The sequence below is a fragment of the Tetrao urogallus genome (genome assembly GCF_951394365.1).
Source record: "Tetrao urogallus genome assembly, chromosome: 9".
NCBI classification, from domain to species: Eukaryota; Metazoa; Chordata; class Aves; order Galliformes; family Phasianidae; genus Tetrao; species Tetrao urogallus.
Window position 1 is genome coordinate 7,920,846 of NC_136822.1, and position 19,987 is coordinate 7,940,832.

The 19,987-nt window shown below is 39.9% G+C and overlaps 1 protein-coding gene across 1 annotated transcript; it reads left to right on the forward strand.

The window, feature by feature from the left end:
* Positions 1 to 1,963: 1,963 nt before the first annotated feature.
* Positions 1,964 to 17,393, forward strand: LOC306949878 (guanylate cyclase soluble subunit beta-2-like; the record flags this gene model as incomplete). The annotated part of the gene is given in 21 exon segments (XM_079539927.1): positions 1,964 to 2,097; positions 2,491 to 2,503; positions 2,506 to 2,603; positions 2,605 to 2,761; positions 2,763 to 2,829; positions 2,832 to 2,893; positions 3,236 to 3,309; positions 4,157 to 4,251; positions 4,440 to 4,600; positions 4,990 to 5,089; positions 6,292 to 6,512; positions 6,593 to 6,692; positions 7,226 to 7,329; positions 9,402 to 9,618; positions 11,448 to 11,768; positions 12,517 to 12,665; positions 14,841 to 14,987; positions 15,254 to 15,408; positions 16,065 to 16,279; positions 16,368 to 16,490; positions 17,242 to 17,393. Coding segments are annotated over 21 exon segments (2,865 nt in total).
* Positions 17,394 to 19,987: the final 2,594 nt, after the last annotated feature.

A 19,987-nucleotide genomic window follows, 5' to 3' on the forward strand; every position in this document is an offset into this window, starting at 1 on the left:
TACACATGGCTATTCACATATGGCTCTTCACTGTAGCTAATAATGGCACGACAGAAAGAAAAAGTAGTAAAAAGGAGGATGGCCTTGCATACACAGACTAAGAAAGTCAGTGACTACATTCTCCAAGTCTGCAACCAGAATTTATAAACAGCTATATTGCCTACCTTCACTTCTCATCTAATTGAAGAAAAAAGCATATACAGTTCTTGCAGTCAGCCCATTTATTTTGCTGAACTATCTGTGCCAAAGGATGCTGCTTATTACTAGCTGGGTAGAAGTACAACAAAAGGCCAGGGAAAATTGCCTTTTGATTCTGTCAGGTATGTATGAATATCTTTTTGGCAAGGCCACAGCAGCCCATTTCTGAATTAACTGACTTTTCGACACAAAAGCAGAAGAAACATAAGATACAAGCACTCACAGACTGTCAGGAAGACTGCAGAGCTTTACAGGGGTTGCAGAACTTGGGCGGCTGTTTGGCTTACAGACACATCACATTTAGCAATTTGTACAGGACAAGTACACTTGATCTGTACTTAACCCAGTCAGCCCATCAGCACTGGGCACTTTGGTGCTTATGTGCATTTGTGAAGACCGCTGAGGACTTCCCAAACTGAGGTATCCCATGTCCTCAGACAAGGATCAGTCGCAGAGGAAAATAACACTGTCCAATTCTGTCTGAACTTATCTCCATTTGCTCTAGTTGGTCTGGGAGGCAAGAGACCCTTTGAAACCAAAGCATCTTACTCCAACCTCTCCTTTGCATATCCTTTGCATTTACTTGTCAAAGCAGGTGGCATTTTGCTCCAGGCCACTACTGTGGGTCAGCATGTGTCAGTATACACTGAGAGACTTGAATACACCACACCAGTAGCGATTACGTTCACAAACAGATTGAGAAAGGGAGCACTGTTGTCTTCATTTGACACAGAGTGGGCTGAGATTCAGAAGCACATAGGGTGTTCTGTCTCTTAAATATTTTATGAATTGTAGTACTGATTACGAAAAGATCCGTGCCAAAAGAATAACAAATAACAAATAATAAAAAAATCACGGCAGAAGAATATTGCAAACCTTCTATCTTGCTTTATGTTCTCTTACTTGGATGGCTTCCATAGTTCAGCTAGAGATGGGAAAGGTGATGAGGACATATCGTGGCTGTGGACTGCAAAGGGCCACCAACGACCTGCTTACGAGCAGTATGGCTTGAAAGGTCTTCCTCCAATTTTCTCCCATAATGCCAAATAAACCTGGAAAAAAATAACAGAATCAATTCACTAATCAAAGGAAGGGCTAAAGCAACAATCGTTAATTCGATTCCAGTATGAATTATCTTGTGCAATACAAGTTATACAGGTATTAATTTGAACTTTGGATAGATTTCCTGAATTGCATCTCTAAATCTTTTTGGTAGTTGCTTATCTTTGTTACAAAAAATAATCAGATTGTTTATTTAGGTGTTATGCAAACCATAAGAAAAATTAAAGATATTATTTACTTATTTAATTTGCAAATCTCTATACTGATTCAAGTATTATAAACATAAAAATAGTAGTTTTTAAATGTGAATTGGAAGCAACAAGCAGAAATACACAGTTCTTACAGGATTTAGCATTCATCTTCTCTCATTTTATACAGCTTTATCTTCTTGATTTGTCACTGCAAGTGTCACTTAGTTGCACTCATGTTAGCTACAAGTTTTTATGTGGGCAAAATTTGCACAGACAAAAAAATAATCTATAATCGTACAGCAAGTTACATTTGTACTGATGGCAATAACAGATGTGTGCTCAGATTATTTGTGGTTCCTATTTGTGACTGCGACCGAGCAGCCAGCTTGTCCTTCAGGTAAGTGAAGCGAAGCGAAGGGTGCCCACACTGTGATGGGGGAAGCTGTGTGCTGGCACCACCAGCGGCTCCTGGGGCCACCCAGGGAAGCAGAAGGAGATCCCACCTGCCGATCATGGGGCTGTGGGTGAGACTTTCTGCCCCTGTGGATGATGGGCAGCTCTCCTGGACATTTTTCCTTGAAGACCCATTCCAGCAGATGGATGCAACTCTTGAAAACAAAACGAAACAAAGCACCTTTTCCCTTTCGTGAGTGTGTAAGAGCAAAAATACTGGCGCACAGGAGAAGCAGAAGGGGGCTCAGGCTGAGCTGCACAGGGGCTGGGCAGCACCCACCTCTGGGCCATGATGTGGTGCACTACAGGTGCCTCAGCACAGCCAACAGGCGTCTCATCTGCATCTCATCTGATGCTGAAAAGCATCAGCTCTCATGGGCACACATTTACATAAATATTTTGTATTACCTGGGAAATGCACAGGGCTTTGTGTACACACTGGACTACGTAAAGGCTTAGCTAGCCCTCTGCAGCACAGCTGTAGGCATGCATCAAGCTTTTATCATTTCTCCCAAGCCCAACTCCAGGCACTGTTTGGCTGGAGACCGATTTTGAGAAAATCTCTGCTTGATTGACCCCACGAGAGCTGTGAGGTGGAAAGAGAGGTCAGGAAAAATGTCCTCATCAAAAAGGCATCACCAAAGCTCAGTGCAAGGTTACCTGCTGCGCGATGTGCCACCTGCAGGGCAGAGCGACGGAGCGATGCTCCGTGCCACAGAGCCCACGGCAGGGTGCTCCCACCGCACACAGCCTCGCGAACGGACGCCCCGCCGCCTCGCACCTTCCCCAAAAGCTGTCGGCCGCGGGCCCGCCTCGCCGCCTCAAGCAGTAGGGCAGGGCCTCGCCGTGCCACCGCCCCCGGGCCGCCTCGGGGGCCGGCGGCGCCGGGAGGGGAGGCGGCCCCCGGCGGCGGCGCTGGGCGGCGGGAGGACCGCCTCGGCGGGCGGCGGTGTCGCGGTGCCCGGCGCCGGGAGGGCGGCGGCGCGATGGTGAGCGGGCCCGGGGACACGGAGGGGGTCGGGGCGGCCGGCTGCCTCTCGGCGGGCAGGAGCGGCGGCCGCGCGGGCTCGGCTGCGGACGGGTGTGGGGTCGTTGGGCGGTCAGCCCGTTCTGCTTGCGGGCTGCCGGGCGACATCTGCGAAGTAGCGTGCGAGACGTCTGCTCCGTTCCGCTTCACGCTTGTAGGAGGCCAAGATAACGGTTATACTTTTTACTGAGAGATGCAGTGCCTGTCAAACGTCATTTGGAGTCTTAACTGCGGTGGGAGGGCACGTTTGGGCTGCAGTTGGAAAATTGGTGTATCTTTTCCGTGTTCCTACTTGCTTTTGCAGTATGGATTTATAAATACATGCCTGAAGTCTTTGGTGGTTGATAAGTACGGTGAAGAAATATGGGAAAAATTAAGGTAAGGTGTTTGCAATAAATGCAGTGCAATGTATTCAAAGAAATTGTTCACAAATTTAGCAGAAGATTCTAATTCCTTACTGATAAATGGCAGCTGATGTGTATCTCAAATAGTTATTAGAGGCAGGTAACAGAGCAAAAGCAAAAGTTCTGGTATTAATTTGTTCAAATTAATTTGTTACACTACGTAATTAAGCATGACATTTTGTCTTACGGACAATTGTGTGATAGACTCACTGTGACAAAAATCTGAAAGTAATTACACAGAAGAGCTGTCATTCTCAATAAGAAGTCAGTTTCATTCCAGTACCTTCTGGAAAACAGCTAAATATATAATCTTTTCTGCTTTCGTCATTACTGCATGAGCATTCTGGCATTTTCCAAGAGCTAAAGATATATAAACGATACTTACATATCCACAAAAAATAGCCACCGAAGCCTGTATAAAAATTCAGTTTTGGTCAGGACTGTGGAGACCCAACAGCTTGCTAATGTGGCCCTATTGAGCAACCAGCAAGTAGAGCAGGAGACAAGCTAACACACTAATTGCTCCAGTACCTTCACATTAGGAGTTGGACTCAATGATCCTTTATGGGTTCCTTCCAACTCGGGATATCCTGTGATTGTATGGTGCCCTAATCCTTGAAAGAATTTGTCATAATGCATTAATGTGAATTAGCAGAAGTGTGGAGGCAGATACACTCTTAAACCATTACTGAAAGTAGTGTGTTTCAATATAATGTGTGAAGGAGTTTAAGGAATCGGTGAACTAAGTAGTGTTTAATGAATGCTGATTCAGTCATCATACTTACACCACTGAGAGAAGGATATTGTCTCTTCTGTTGTAGACTGCAGGCTGGAGTTCAGGATAGTTTCTTGACTTTTGGAGTTTACAAAGATGAGATCACAATGCAACTTGTTGACAAAGCCTGCAAAATACTAGGTATGTGTCACCACGCCTTAAAAATAAACCCTCCAGATTCACTCCTGAGACTACATCCCAGATTTCCTCCTCTGCTCTTCAGGATGCCTTTCCTATGTTGCAAACATTCTGCATTCACTCTTAATCCATCTGACAGCACTACCAGAATTTCCAGGCCTTTTGTATTCATTAAGATATTTTCTTGCCAGGTGTTCCTGCTGATATGGTTCTGAGAGAGTTTGGAGAGTATTTCTTTGAATTTTGTAAACGTTCAGGTTATGACCACATGCTGAGAACGCTGGGTGGAAATTTGTATGAGTTCATAGAGAACCTGGATGCATTACACAGCTACCTGTCCCTGTCTTACCAGGCAAGTTCAAGTAGTAATTACTGTGTGGGTATGGGTGTGCTCTGACAGTGTGCAACCCAAGGAACAGCATGTTGTAGGTATGAATGAGTAAGGAAAAAAGAGGCCATAACAGCCTCTACTGTGTTCTAAAACTCATTCATCCAAAATGTTAGGACAAGTTTTTTAAAGTATTCTTTTCTGAGTAGTTCTCAAAAGTAGATATTATTTAGCATATTAACTCTGCTGAATAGGAGATAACCCTTCACAGTTGAGCATATTTAATTTTCTATGTTTTAGCTTATTCATATTACTGCTGATTTCATTAAGGCACAGGATGCTTTTATACAATTGAAATTTACCATATTTCTTATCAAAGAAGGATACTGAAAGTTGTCCTTTTGTCTCATCAGGAGATGAATGCACCATCTTTCAGAGTAGAAAAGAATGAAGACGGGTCAATGCATTTACATTACTATTCAGATAGAAGAGGTCTGTACCATATTGTGCCAGGTAATACAGAGTACAGATCAACTGGTATGCAGTATATGTATGGACTAATCATATATTTGCAGATATACTTTTCTCAGGTTTCAGGATCTTTTTCTCAGATGAAGACTGGCCAAGAAATTCAAACCTGGTAAGGTTTATTAATCAGACAACAGACCTCTGTATTTCCCTGCCTGCCTAATAACTTGTAGCTACCACTGGCTTCTACAAGATTTGCACATGCCAACCCAGCCCTTATGTGTCTGTTGCTGCTATAGAATTCCAGTAGACTTCCTTTGGTGGAAGAAAAATTGAATTTCATGTTTGTATTGATGTTGATTGATTCTCAGTAATTCATATTCTTTAAATTACAGTGAATAGCAGTGGTAGTTTGAAAGCATATGTGTAATCCTTAGATATGTACTCCTGCAGTACATGCAATTTTGTAAATCTGCTGTTGGGCCCTGCTCAAAACTGAATCTTACTCCAGCAATGGTAAGAGTTAAGATTTTTTAACTTTGGGAATCACCACAATTATTCTTATGCAAGGGTTAAATATCTACAAGTATGTAAGAGATAATCATATTCATTTATTTCCTAGATGTTCCTAAATAAAATATTTTTATCAATCCCCCCCCCCCACTCCATATCAAAATTCATTTCATATTCCTCTCGAAATACAGACTTACTTGGAATTTTCATTTTGTCCAGTATTTCACTTACTAGCTAAGAAGAAATGAGAAGACAGATATTGCATCTTTGTGAAAGACTTACTTGAAAACGTTCTGCACCACTCTAGAATATTCTGCAAAATCTGTTTCATATTCTACTGAAATAGATTGTTTTAACAGAATCTCTTTAGAGCCTGTACAGTTCTGGGGCTTTGGGAATTTGTATTTTTTGCTATGTATGACATTTGGTCACATTATTCAGGTATTCTTCTGAGCTTTTTCTAGTGAAAGTAAGCATTTGTTGTCAGACAAAGCAAACAAATAATAAAAAAAACTCCCGAAATATAACCTTAAAAAATATCTCATATGTACCTAATCTCATCCTAGTGACACACTGGTAGTAGGAACAACATAAGTAACTACAGGCCACTTTCTTCTTCCAGTCTCATTTGGTAAAGCAGTTCCTGAAACAGTGAAATATCATTGTGAGCTTGCTGAAAGGGAAATGGAAAGATTTTGCTGTTGGCAATGTTGTGTTTTTTGTTTTGCTCTCAGGAATCATCGGTGCAGCAGCCCTGGATTTTTTTAACATTGAGATTTCTATGGAAATAGTCAATCAAACGGAAGAAGAAGAAAGAACTGGGAAAAAAGAGCATATTGTTTTTCTCGTCACTCAAAACCCTGTACTTCCATACAAAGAAAGAAATAAATTTTCTTTCTCACCTCAGTATCTTGCTGACTCTGAAAAACAAAATGATACTCAACTGAACAGTAAGGTATGTTAAGATTCATTATATCAATAAAATACGATTAAAATAATACACCCTTGAAAATCCCCTTGGATTTATTTCAACAGGATCTTGAGAAATCAGAGAATACTATTAGAGGAGGCTCTGTTTGTGCTGTCAAGAAAAGTCACTGGAAAACTATAAGAGGAATAATCACATTAGGAAAAGGTGAGAACATTCGGAGTGAGCTTGTCATTAGCCATGAGTCTTATCAGTAAGAAAGTCAGCAAGCCTCGCTGAGTCCCCCCACCCCTCCATGTTGAAGTTACCATTTGTGTTTCCTCTTCTTTTCAAGATGTTTCTGGTTAAACTTCTTTCAGGTAGGCACTGGCAATCAAAAAAAAAGAAGTGCAGATAATAAGCATGCTTACTAATGACAGATACTTACATGGAATATGACCTGTCACTTTTGTCTCGTAAACAGTCTTCTGAAAAGTGTTCTATAAAGTACCATTCTGTGGAATGTCTGATGCTTCCCTGTCATGTCACATTGTCTGAGCTGATGAATTTAAGAGAGTGCTTTTTTAACCTAGTTACAGCTATTTCTTCCAACTGTAGTAAATTGCTCTGTGCTTTTTGTATTGCTAAGTTTCAAACCTGGCCATCTCATTATAACGTAGAGTCCTGTCTTATAGAATGTAATGCTGACTGGTCTTATGAGGTGCAATGTGACTGAAATCTATACGCTTATCTTGCCACAGGTAAACTCCTGAGAGGCTTTGACCCTGTTTATCCCAAGACTCTCTGGATTGACACAAAAACATTTTGCAATGGGCTTCCTTTTCATATGGTTTTTGACAAAGAGGTAGGACAGCAATATAGTAAGGACATTTAATTTGCCTAAAGCATATAGTTATTTTCTGCTGCTGTGACAGTCCTACAGATCGTTCCTATGTATGCTCTCTGTACAGAGCATGTTCCTTTTTAGCATTTACAGAAATGCTTTGGATAGAGACATGAAATAAAAGTTGCTCATAATAACAGTCGCTTAATTTTCTACAATAGAAATCACCTTTGACTTTATTGAGATCCCCACATATGAAACAGTCACAGTTATGCCAACAAGGTATGTTGTAGCAGTCTACCAAACACAGAACAGAATTTTCTGAGGTTTCTGGCAACTTTCCTGTCCTCTCATGTGCCAAAGACATGATCCATCCTTTAAATTGGCTTTGCATTTAACAAGCTAGTCTCCCTTCTCCCAGTTAACAATCTATGCTAAGGCTTTCATAAGACTTGCTTTGCAGCTGAAGCCCTGCATGCTTTCTGAGACTCCACAGCAGAAAAACCCAGACATCTACTACTCTTTATCTAGTAGGAACTGGACCCAAAACTTTATCTTGCTCCTTGAATCTTTCATATACATATATTCTCTAGAGCAGTGGAATTGCCTTTCCCTTTGCAGGGGCTACTCTGTGGATAGTTTCCAAATAGCCTGGGCCCCCAACAAGGTGCAGTACCTCTTGCTCCCAGTTTTGTGCAGAAATTAGCTTAACAGAGGAGCGAAGACAGAATTCTGAGTCTGAGAACAGAACTGCAGAAGATAGCTAATTGCAGCCATTCGGGAACATGTTCTGGCATTGTACTGATAGGGAATATGCCACTGTCTACATTAGCCAAAGTTTATTTTCTAACCTTTTGAGACATCCTTTCGTGATAAAATTCATGGTGTGAAATAAGGGCAACTCCTACAGCCATTGTTGGTGGCTGGGTTAGAGTATCCCGGATGACAAGGAGTGATGGCAGACTGGTCATTTCTGCAGGATTTAAAAGCTCATATATGGTCATCAGGCTAAAAGAGAATGACTGAACATTTATACAATAATGGTTAAAAGAAGATAATCAGTGGCATCCTTTAGAAAACTAAAGGTTTTCAGGACCTTTTGTGTCACAATTATTTTCTATTTAGAATGCTGGTATCTCTATTTTTCTCTTTCAGTTACATACAAGGCTGAGAGGATTTGTCTTCATATATACATGTATATTGTATCATGCCTGTAGCTGCATATAGAATGTATATAAAGTATACCTGTTTAGTTTTAGATTTTAGAAGGAGGTATGAGAGACATCTCCCTTGAACAGTCTCATACAAACATAGATGCTTACAAGAGCCATGAGAAATTAGGGCTTCCTATAGCTGCTATGGAGCTGGAGAAGCTGGGCCTGGGAGCACATGCCTCCTGTCTCCCACTCATCCTGCTGTTAATAGTTGCATAAAGAAGCTGTAGCCTCCTTTCTCTGCTTTCTTTCCCCTAAGGAGTCTACAGGTACAACATAAGTAATAAACTACTTTTAAAGAAATTGTATCATCTGGCACTAAAATCATAAATTCCCTTTTGTCCAAAGTTACTGTGATATCAGTTATCCTTAGGGAGGAGTGCAAGGATGAAAAAAAGGGAAAAAAGTGAAAGACTGAAGTGCTTATTTCTTTACAACACTAGCAAGTATACTGAAACTTACTGTGTGTGCTATCATCCTGTAAGATATTGCCATGAAACAGTGTATTTTCTTCCCTCAGTAGTATGCTTAAATGTGCTGGAATCAGCAAGATTACATTAGGCAAACACAAGTACATGCAAAATAAGAGCAGATATGATTTTTTTTTTTTCTTTTTAAAAATTGATACTGAACAGCACTTGGATAATAATATTCCTTTCTGGGCCCTTGGTCTTGGTATGAAGAAAACTCATTCAGAGTTTTATAGTAATAAGATAGTTTTGTACTGAGTAATAAGAGTTTGGCTAATAACATAGAAATAATCCACATGGTATTACAAGGCTGAGTGTGTGTATATATGTAAACAGTACTAAGCTGCAGCTTGGTCTGACACCAAACAGGATATGCATTGTATCACATTGTCCGTATTTTCTTTTTAAGCTCAGAGTGAAGCAAGCTGGGGTGAGCATTCAAAAGATCGTACCTGGCCTTCAGACCATGGGCATCTGTCTGGATCACTATTTCAGTATCGTTCACCCAGAAGTACCCTTCACCATCTCTAGCATTCAGAAATTTATCAACAGCCAATTTGTTTTCCAGACCAAGAGAGAAATGATGCCAGAGTCATGGAAACAGCGGCCAATGCTAGAGCTGAGAGGTACTTCACTGTTTTCAGAAGCGTAAATGCTCATATTAAATGAAGAATAATTCTGGAGTTAAACTAATGTCTTTCTGTGGACTCCTGGCTTCGCATAAATTTTAGAAGTAGACTTGTTTGCAGCAAGGGAAGGATTAGATCATTCTCTTTACGTAAATAGTACTTCAAAATGCTCATAGACAAACTCAAATATTACCTCATGAGATTTTGGAGGCTTTCAGTTAGTACCAGCATTCCAATTTGAAAGGCTTGGAAAGCCTTGGGACCTGTGGAATGTGGAAGAGACACAGAGCCAGCTTCTGCTCTCGGAACCATTAGGCAGAATGTGGAGATGCAGTGAGCTGTGTAAAACTGTCTGGGTCTCACCTTCCCATAGCCTGCAAATCAGCATATCCACCTGAAATAGAATCACTTTGCATTGCAAAGAATTTTCTTTGATGAAAAAATTACTTCTTTGTACTTGGAACAACATTTTGAGCCCAGCCAACTAGCACAGATACCAGTGCACAGGTCTTGGATTACATCTCTGGCACGTAAAGAAAACAATTAAAACAATGGGTGAGGATTCCAGCAATACACAGCAAAACACATCTCTGCTGTCAGTGTGCAGTTCCAGTTCTGTCAGGGGAAGGGGAGAAAAGGGACAGAGAAAGAGGGAAGAGCTTAAAGATAAATTCCTGGTAAAATTTCTACAGCTGGAAGAAGAGAAATGTCTTCCCCTGTGACTACGCACATTCTGATCTCTAAAGTGTGAATATATTAATTATACAGATTTACTTCATACGTTTGAAGGGAGTTATTTGGTATACTGGCTAGGTTTCAAATGCGGATAAAAATAAATTAGTTAATGGTGCTTTTTCATTATTCACATTTGCAGATTGATTTGTCTTTTTTTTTTCTTTTCTCTCTATTATGTTATGGAAGAGTTTACTGGTTGAAATTGTTGTAGCAATAGAGATTTTATTTTGCTCTATTTTTACTGAGAGAAATGAGGGAATGAACATAGAATAATTCTCCATGTAATTAACTGAAATGACAATTGTTTTAAGTACTCTGTGACCTCAGTTTTGCTCCTTTGAACTATAGAATATGACCTAACTTTCCTTTATTTCCTATCACCTCTACGTGATGAGTGCCAAATCATGAGATTCAGAAAAAAATTAAGAGTTTAGGGAGACCTTGAAAAAAGTGTTGTTAACAAAAAAGGAATTTTAGCCACGGGTAAAATTTTACTTCCTATTATTCAGTTAGGTTTTTTAAAATAAAACACAAAACAACAACAAAAGAAACCCATAACCAAATCTCAACCCTGAAAACAAAAACCCAATCCTCCACTAAAAATCTCTTATAACTTTCAGACATATTTGTACCTGTTTATTTATGTGAGCGTTCAACTTAAAGCTCCAGCTTCTAGAAGAGAAACTTCATTGACTTAACTGGGACCACAATTTACCCACTGTGAAATTTAAGTCTTTCACTTAAATTACTTTGAATCTCAGTTTCCCAGTGTACAATGCAAGGGAAAGGAGAGATGTTGTGAGCAATTATGATTCCTGTTGAAGAGAAGGAACCCAAAACATGGTTAGGCTCTATCTTGCATTTACAATGAATGAGTGACTGCTTTCTGAGTCCTGAAATCTTGTTATTTACCTAGTACACTTCATCCATACCAACCCACTTAGTTCTAGGAAACAATTGCAGTGATGACACAGACCCTAGAGAAAGCCACCATCCTTAGAAATCATTCCCTGGTATTCACATCAGTAGCACTGAACCTTACACAGAATTTCAGGGTGATGAACTCTCTTATCAGCACTTGTTTTAAACAGGCCAGATGATCTGGATGGAGTCTCTGCAGTGCATGCTCTATCTCTGCTCACCTTTACTTCGCACTTTACATGAGCTGGAGGAGCGACAGATGCATATTGCAGACATTGCACCTCATGACGTGACCAGGGATTTGATTCTTCTCAATCAGCAGCGACTGGCAGAGATGGAGCTCTCTAACCAGCTGGAGAGGAAGAAGGAGGAACTGCGGGTACTGTCAAAGCACCTGGAAGAAGAGAAGAAAAAGACTGAAGCTCTGCTCTACGCCATGCTTCCTCAACATGTAGCAAACCAGCTGAAAGAGGGGAAGCGAGTTGAGGCAGGTGAATGAGCAGTATTCATTCATAAAGCATGAATCATGCACCCACTGTGATGGTGATAGAGAGACTGGGAACTAGCACAGCCACAAAGTCATTGCGGTGATTTTCTACTTAATGACACTCATGGGTAGTAAATCGGAGAACGACAGACCCTTCATTTCACTGGTAAGGTAGATTAGATTATTATTTTATTTCAAACATAACTTTGGAAGCTATTTGCCAGTATTGTTTCCTAGGAAATGAAAGGTAGCAGCTGCCCATTCAGGAACAAAATTTGGTGTTTCAACAGTAACACGGGCTTTTGTTTTTAAAATGAGTATACAGGGACACGAGGGCTCAAAAAAGAAATACAGAAATCAGTCTTTCTTAGAAAATTTTCCTAGCTTCTCTGTGCTGTCTATAAACTTGGAGTTATCATGATTCCTATTTCTCTTAAGGATAGTAAGTAAGAATATTCTTACATTCCCTTTAGTAAACACATGTATGAAATCCAGGATGAAGAGCTTTGTATTTCCTGAATGTAGGTGAGCATAGGAACATATTCAGATGTCTGAACTGTTTGAAATGATGTGTTGTAGTTTTTATATTTGAAATATTCTTATATCAACATCTTTCATATCTGGACACGTGTAAGTACTACAGCTGAAAAATCATGTGTCCTAAAACAATGACTAGAAAGAAATCCTTGCAGGAAACTGCCATGGTTACCCAGCAATTACTGTTATTTACAGCTGTTTTTTTCTGCTCGCAGGAGAATTCAAGGAATGCACCATATTGTTCAGTGATGTTGTGACCTTTACCAACATTTGTGCCCAGTGTGAGCCTATTCAGATAGTTCTCATGTTAAATTCAATGTACCTGCAGTTTGACAGACTGACCACAGTGCATGATGTATACAAGGTATGTTGTTGATTAAGACTATAGAAATAGTCTGGAATCAGACTGTTTGCTTATTTATTTATTATTATTATATATTTTTAATGCACTTAACTGCTCTTTACCCCAGCATGATTTCCTAGAAACCATAAAATACTGCATATTTAAAGTGACCATATAGAGGAACAAAAAATCAAAAACATATGAAGACGTGATTAAATGTGTTGAAAATTTTGAAAAGGAGAGTAACTTCTGTCATTGGCTAGAGTCCCTTCAAAATACTAATATCAGAATTGCTGTTTTGATACATCTCTTCTCTCTCAAACACCCATCCAAGATCCTAGGATATCCCAGTTCGTGGACCAATCTGAATAATTTTCCTAGTCCCTTTATTCCAATCTCTTGTAAAGCATGTCAGTGTGTTATTAGATGTCTCCTTTGGTGGAGATAACTACACAAGCAGTCAAAAGCTGGGCTTTGATTTTGATTCATGGAGATCTTATGCAATGGTATGCATCTCCTCTTGACCTCTGAGAGCACTGATTAGATCTAAACTGTAACACACATATTGTCTTCAAACTGTGAAGGAAGGATGAGAGCCCTGCACAGCACAGCACAGTTAACAACTCCAGAGCTACTTAGGTTTTAACAGCTGATCCTAATTTTGTCTGTCCCTAGCACATTAAATATTTAAGAAGGCAGAAATAGCAAAGAGTGAAATCCAAACCTCATTCATTCCTTACTGGGGCAAGACAAGCAGTTCATCCTGCGATAAATTTGTACCGGGAAATCAGAAGGATTTCTGCCTTGGCAGGGAAACTCTTTTCAATAATTGAAGCAACCAGAATATGGCCTTCAGATTTTAGAATGGATTAGCATCATGTTCTATCTAAATCATACATCTTTAGTGAATTATCTGTCACTATAATAATCTCCTTTTGATGCTGCATACAACTCCCATTAATATTAAAGGAGGTAGCTAGAGCACAGGGAAGGAGGACAAGATGATTATTTCAGGGATCTGTGAAAGAAATGAAATACTGAAATTGATCAATGAAACTTGGCCCATGCTTATAAATGCCTGAAGTCATGAATTAATCTTGTTAAATTAAATAACCTGCCACAGCCTAAAGATAATTGGGGTATCTGTTTGTGTTAGTAGCCTCTTACAGTTATTTTTATCTTGTTAGAGAAATTACTGGTATTACTGTGGTTTGCATATCTTGATAGCAAGTATGTACAGGAACATGTTTTTCAGGACTGAACTACTGAACTGTTTTGAGTCATTATGTTAGTGATCAAGCCCAAAGATGCTCATTAGTAAGAAATCCAGTTAATCTAATTTAAGATAGTCTCTTATTTGCTGATGGTGAATGTAACAGTGAAATCTTATAAGAGCAGTTTACAAAATTTCTTGGCTGTGTAAGAGACTCTTACAATGAATCTCAAATGAATTCTGTGTTTCAAAAGGGCGTATTGCATTCCCAGCAAAATCCCTGATACGGGGACAAACCCTGAAGTATTACTCAGGTGCATTTCAGTGTGCATTTCAGGGAGACTGAACACCTGAGGTATGACTAACCTTTCAGAATCTTTCTCACTGGCAGCAGCATGTTGTGGGAGAACATCTGATTGTAAGGAAGGATATTCACAAAGCGCTTAGTTCACACCCTGCATTCTCTGACATTGTGCCATTGGGAATTGTAGGTTTCCTAATTTCACATGAACCACTTAATGATCACCAATGGATAGACTCTCTTGATTTATTGGGACTTTTAAAAGGGAAATACACTTTTAATACCAATTGTGAACTGGAGCTAATTAATAGCATTTAACTATCAGATAACTTTCTGGCTCAGGAGTTGTGCTTGAGGATAGTTCCTTACATATAAATCTGCCCTGGTGGGGTGGAAGACAAGAAGTCTGGCACTTTCCCAGCATCTGTTACTCCTTAGGGTTTCTCACAATGATATCTAAGCTGGGTCAAGTAAGCAGGGACAGAACACACTGAATTTTTTAGTTTGGAATCAAGGAATAGATCCCCATCTCAAGGAAATTCACACATGCTAGAGCATGATTGGAAGCATGTTTTAGAAGGAAGAGGGAGTTGGTGCAGGTAAGGAGAGCCTCCAACAGCAAAGCACTAACCTGAAGGAGAATTATGGGCAGTACTCATATACTTGTCCTTCTCAATTAAAGGTGGAGACAATTGGAGATGCCTATATGGTAGTAGGTGGAGTCCCTGTGCCTGTATCCACTCATGCTGAGCGCATTGCTAACTTTGCCTTGGGGATTATAATAGCAGCTAAAGGAGTACAGAACCCAGTTTCTGGAAATCCAATCCAAGTAAGTGGTTAACACATAGACTCTGATTCTTGGGTTGGGCTTCTGGTTAATGTATTGCAGTGGGACGTCAAAGAGCTCCTTTTAATTTCTCTGTGACTGTGGTCACATGGGTGCATTTTCCAGCAAAAGCCTTTCCCTGAGGATATTTGGTATTGTACTAGCACCCAGTGTTGTGTTAAGGTGGACTTTTAGGTGACTCAGTAGCATTAAGAAAGGTCGTAAATAACAAGTGACGTTTTTGGGGGGTGTTTTATGTCTTTGTAAAGATTAGAGTTGGGATCCATACAGGTCCTGTCTTGGCTGGAGTTGTTGGAGAAAAGATGCCTCGTTATTGCTTGTTTGGAGACACAGTGAATATAGCTTCCCGCATGGAGAGTCATGGTGTCCCAAGTAAAATTCATCTGAGCTCCAGTGCCTATCAGTGAGTAATTCTGATGAAAAATTTTCCTATTAAAAGCTGTGCTAAAAACACTGTCTTACAGATGCAGCTTTCAGATGTAGACGGTCCTGTCTTTTGTCACTGATTTATGCAGCTTGCTTGTAAAGAAAAATCAACTGCTTGCAAAGAACTTAGTTTTGATCATTTCGGATGTCCTTGTATATAGAGGTTTGAAAGTCTCGATCCTAGAAAGTACAAGATGAAAAAAATAGATGTGATTTTTTTTGAAAGTACCAATAGCATGATGTAAATGCTAGAAATACATATAATTTAATTTGACATCCTGCATAACCAGAGCTTCAAAATCTCTCTTATTGAGTACAATACTCTGTGGCAGAATAGTTCTATTTGCGCCTATTATGGATAAACTGTATAAATCACTATGTTATTCATGAAGTGAGGAATTCACTGTCCCAAAGCTCTTGTCAATAAAAATTAAGTACTGCATTTTCAAGAATCTTGTATATGCACAAAATATGCAGGAAGAGGTGAAAGTGAAGACGAGCTGCAGAGGAGTAGAAAAACATGGACTGGGCACCTATGAGTGGTATTAGGAAATAGGAAAGCCAGAGACCACCTTAGCACTGATGGGTTTGTTTGTTTGTTTGCTAACCTTGAATTTTCCTCTGTCATTTCAGCTGTCTAAAATACAAAAATTTTGAGATGACAGAAAGAGGAGAAATAGAAGTGAAAGGCAAAGGAAAGATGCATACATACTTCCTCATTAGAAATAAAACTGCATGTGAGAATGAGATTATGGGAAGGCCAATAAAAGACTTAGATTCTGGCCGTGAATCTGCTCAGTCCTTTCAAGAAGACAGGGCTGAGGCAGTGCCAAGTTCTCATCAGACAGGTAGAGTCAACTTGACATATCTTTATGTCCTTAAACAAATGAATGTTAATACAACTACAGTAAGTGTTCTTTTCTGTTCTTCTTTCAGCTACTCATAATCAGCCAGAGAAGGACCAGACCACAACCATTGCAATGAAGTATCTTGATGTTCCCACAGATGCACAAAACAGCCTCAAAAGAAGAAATCAAGCAAAAATTGCAGATTTAACAGGTAGTTATTTAGTTACCATCTAGAAAAGGCAACAATTACAAAGCAACTTAGGGGGCTTATTCTTGTGGTTTCATTGTATTCCACTTCTGAATGTCAGTGGCTTTATTTGAGACAGGAATTCATAGCCAGTATATCTATGTTGGGTAAACTAACCAACTAGCACATTGCTTAAGGCCAAACAAATTCACCTTCAGAGCAATCAGAACTGTTGGTCTTGCATTAGGTGGAAAGAAGCTGACATAGCTGTCAGATTTCAGCATCAGATAATGCAAAGAACTGATAACTTTTAGACAGCTCTACGTGAGGGTAGACACAATTATTCATATGCACAACTTCTCCTAGAAAAGCTGCCATTATTTTATGTAGTTATGGGGAAACCCTGATCAAGCCTGAGAGAGAGAGACCTTGTTGGCTCTGCAGCCTGTCAGTCCTCAAACCAGTCTCCTGTGGGGATTAGAAGGATTTATTTCCATGCCCACTTTCTACAGTCAAAGCTCAGTCTCTACTCAAGTAACGGATACTGAGTGATGAGTTTGATGCCTTAACAGTCTAATCTAATGCAGCAAGTCTTGTAATTCTATTTGTTTAACCCGTAGGTTTCATAAAGACTAAGAATATTGCCATTGATTGATTTCTGGGAGATGTTTTATTCCCCTCCCACCTATTTAGAAGTGGTAGTTAATCTAATATATGACAAATAGAAACCTCTGTGGTCATTAAAAACTCACACTGAAGGAGTATTTCTTTTCAGGCAAAAGTTACAATTCAAAAAGCTATGGGAGTCTCCCTGGCAACCAGCATTCAGATGATGCTCCTCATCCTCTGAACAGGGGAAGAGTGAAACCAGATACTGAAGAGCCACAAATCAGAAACCTTCGCTCCAATTTTTGCAATTTGCTCTAAGTTTCTGACTTTTTACATTAATCAGAGCATTTTTATTATTATTTAGTGCATTTTCCTGTTTTGGGACCGATTTTCTATATGAAATTCTACATCATTTTCTTAAAAAACAAAAAGACAGAAAAGACATTTCATCACAATTTTCAGTAAAAAGAGTGGAAAGTGATGTTTTTTTTAACCAGTCTGCACACGTCAGACGATACTCCCAGTGGAGAATGAAACCACCACAAGATAAGTTGAAGATGCATTTTTCAGCTTCTCCCATTTCTTTGAATACCTCCACGTAAAAATGACTGTTTGGTATCTCATGCAGCAGTAGGGAAAGAGGTGAGTCATGCAATTAGAAACGTTCATACTCAAGCAAGCAAGCAGTACAAGAAACATTCCCTGAAGGGACCATCTGTCTTCAGCACAGCCAACAACCTCCTTGTGTAAGGTCAGCAGAATTTGGTCTGTTCTATCTATTTAACTATGATGACAATTAATCTCTAGTGAGTCGTTTGCTGAGGAAAAGCATTCTGCAGTAAAAGTGCAGAATAGATTTCTATATAATACAGCTTATATTTTTGCCATCCTGAGGAGACAGTACTGCCTACTTTGTAGCACGTAACAATAAAAAACATAAATCAATCTGTGATCTTTGAGTCAGCTGTGTATGCTGTACTTAGAAGGCTTAAGAAGGAAATACACATTGTGAAATTAAGTGATATTGAATTCATCTCAATACTGAAGGCCTGTTCAAGGCCAATGAACTATCTGAGACCTTCCAACAAGCTTCAAGTTTATTTCCTGTGGTCTCACTTCAGCTAAACGAAATTAAGGCTTCAGAACTACACAGGGAGTACATCAGTGCTGAAATTAATGCTGCTAACATCACTGAAAATAACCGTGTTAAGGGTCAGCGTCGCTTACCTGGTGTCAGAGGCTCCCTTGCTGAGTTACTTCCACTCTGATATATTCTTAGATTGCACCTAATCAGAAATAGCAGAGAAAAATCAGAGTTCAGCTGTCAAGGATGTAAGATAGAAGAGCAAAATATAATTGATAAAAAGACTGTGGACAGTCTGGCATATCATAAATCATCCTCTTGTTCCTGTATGTGGAGCTTGTAGTAGATGGAATGTACTGTGTTTTGGGTGAGTTTGACATGTGATGTACCCTGCACACTGATGTCCTATCTTTGTGTGTGGATGCATTGTGTTAAATATACAAGCATGAGACCCATTTGAACTTCCAGCAAGAACCCAGTGGACAAGTCTATAGTGTGACTACTCCCTTACAGCCTGGAGCATCACATTTCTGCCTCTGTCTGTGGCAGGAGCAAAGCCTTTTAAACACCAGATGGAGAGATAAGACTGATGAAAGGAATTGCCTTCTCTCTATAGTGTAGCAAGATGAAATTTCACCTGGTTAGGTTTTGTTTTTAAATCCATTAGACAGTAGCTGTCCTGACTGGGTGCTCTGTGGCTCTATGAACAAGCAGTGCATGCAGACCAATGGAGGAGGATGTGTAGGGTGAAACTGTGCTGCTCTCCACACATTGGGTATTTCATGTGGTAGCACACACAGAATGCCTGTTAGCTTTTTGAGCACCTTACAAGTGCATCTCTCAGCTTATTTTCATCCAGAACAGATCCACTAATGTGCTTTGAGACCACTCTACGATTTAAAATGAAGTTCAGTTAGTAAGCATAACTAGAAATTCACTTACAAATGTATTCTGGACACTGACTAAAATGCACTTATGAACGCACCCTTTAAAGCTTTCGCACTTTCAGCAATAAAACTGGGCAGCGCCAGCCTGGGAGAGTGCAATTTTCTGTCTGTCAGCATTTATTAATGTTTTTACGTAGATGGAGTTTTCTATCTAGACATTGTTCATTATTGTGGAGAGGTTGATGTATGCTGTAGAGTGAATAATATACATCTAAGCATTACTGTTAAACTGGGTACGAAGATTCGAAACACTTGATGGTGTGCCCTCAGACATGCAATGCCTGCATTTCACCTTCAGTCTTAGCAACTCCACCCCATGTGGCACAGCTTCTGTTGTTCACGGCTTTGTATTTTCATGTTGTTACCAACCTTTAAAACAACATTCCTAAGGAAAGCCAATGCCTGATTTCTTTCTCATTCACAGTGGTGTAAATTCTGCAGTAACAGTTAAGTCAGCACTATCCCACCGATTTAACTTGAAAATTGACAAAATTTTCTTGCCTTCAGCCTACAGATGCATTTCACACTGATAAAACAGAACTTGTCATTTAACAAATGACAGTGATGGACTCCATCTTTTTCTGCATTTGTGATGGGTACATAAAGCCACATAGCCCCAAACTCACGTGTTGCACAGGAGGAAACATCACAGTTGCCAGTTAGTGCCAGTTAGTTCCCAGGAGGGAACTTCTTGCTGTCCCAGCTGCTCCCGCAGGCTGTACCTGCATGGCTAAATCACTTACTCTCTCTTTAGAAGGGAGAATTTTTGATTGGAAGCACTCTGTAGCCCAACAAGCCTTGCCATCAGTGACTAGGATGTGGTATATGTTAAAGAGTTTAGGTATGAATCCTCTATGGGAAGAAGAAAGAAATGGTTCATG